A 1,156-nucleotide genomic window follows, 5' to 3' on the forward strand; every position below is an offset into this window, starting at 1 on the left:
GTTGGTTGTAAATAATCCGTTTCTTCTTATGTAGCATCTTCTGTTGTGTCCTCAATTTTCTTCTCAGCATGCGATGATCTCTTCTTTCCGGTAGAATGTCCTCTTCACCCATGACAATGGGCAGTGGCACAAAATCAGAATTGTCCGGAACATTTTCCACTAAATTCACATGCTCATCAAAATTTACGTTTACAACTACATTATCATTAACATGCTCAACAATGTCTAAAGGCAAATTTAAATTTGGTACTGCATTATCGGTTAAGCGTCGGCTACGCCCATAAGGCAGTACAATATCTTCAGAAAAATGTTTCGTACAAATTCTTAATTTCGCCAATGTTTCCTTAGCATTTGCACCTCTAATATAACAGCTTATATTTAGTATTATTGTAGGAAAACTTCCATAATTATAAAGGAAGAAAAGAATTAACTGCACTTGTCAATTGATATAATGCTACAATTAGTTATTTGTTGACACATGAAAAAGCACCTAAAGTGCACCTGCATGTTTTGCACTTACCAATCAAATCAGTTTTATGTATGGCTATCAGCCAACGTTCTATCCTGGCAGGATCCACAGGAAAACGATGGACTGGCATTTCCCACGAAGACTTGCACTCAGGTACGCAGCACTTCCAAACCATCTTGATGTAACCTAACTGCAAAGTATACTTCTTGTTATTGATATACTTAATAAAATGTTTAACAGATAACATAAACAAAGAAAAAGGTAAATAACAATTAATAAAACGGTAAAAGGAAATAAAAAGTTAACAATTATTAATATCATGTAATTTTCTTGTGATGAACGGATAACGCCAAGAATATTGTGCGTTCCTAACAATTTCAAATGTTCAAGCATGTACATGTCAATTTAAATTTATATTGCACTATGTCAAAGGTTTACAAACATGTAGATAAAGAAATGTCTCATGAGATAGAAATGTAATTACAACTGTATTGATTTCAACTTACATACGATGAGAACATTACACATAATGAATAAGAATGAAATGAAATGTACAATAAGGAAATGAAACTAACAGTAAATATTGCAAATATGAAAACTTAACATTTTATGAAAAGAAGGAAATAACTGCATGCAAAGAGTACAAATATTAGATAACATATGTGTTCAAAATATATGAAGCAATGT

The 1,156-nt window shown here is 32.1% G+C and overlaps 1 protein-coding gene across 1 annotated transcript in view; it reads right to left on the minus strand.

Annotated features, from left to right (window-relative positions):
- Positions 1-1,095, minus strand: part of LOC116851967 — a 1,366-nt gene extending 271 nt beyond the window's left edge. Inside the window, exons 1-2 of the mRNA XM_032831900.1 lie at positions 521-1,095; positions 109-159 (exon numbers count right to left, since the gene is read on the minus strand). Of these exons, the coding sequence (XP_032687791.1) occupies positions 109-159; positions 521-716 (247 nt within the window). The 5' untranslated portion in view covers positions 717-1,095. The remainder of the gene's footprint in view (positions 1-108; positions 160-520) is intronic.
- Between the last annotated feature and the right edge of the window lie 61 nt (positions 1,096-1,156).

Source organism: Odontomachus brunneus, unplaced genomic scaffold (assembly GCF_010583005.1).
Source record: "Odontomachus brunneus isolate Ranch 3 - 2012 unplaced genomic scaffold, Obru_v1 Obru_scaffold_197, whole genome shotgun sequence".
Lineage (NCBI taxonomy): Eukaryota > Metazoa > Arthropoda > Insecta > Hymenoptera > Formicidae > Odontomachus > Odontomachus brunneus.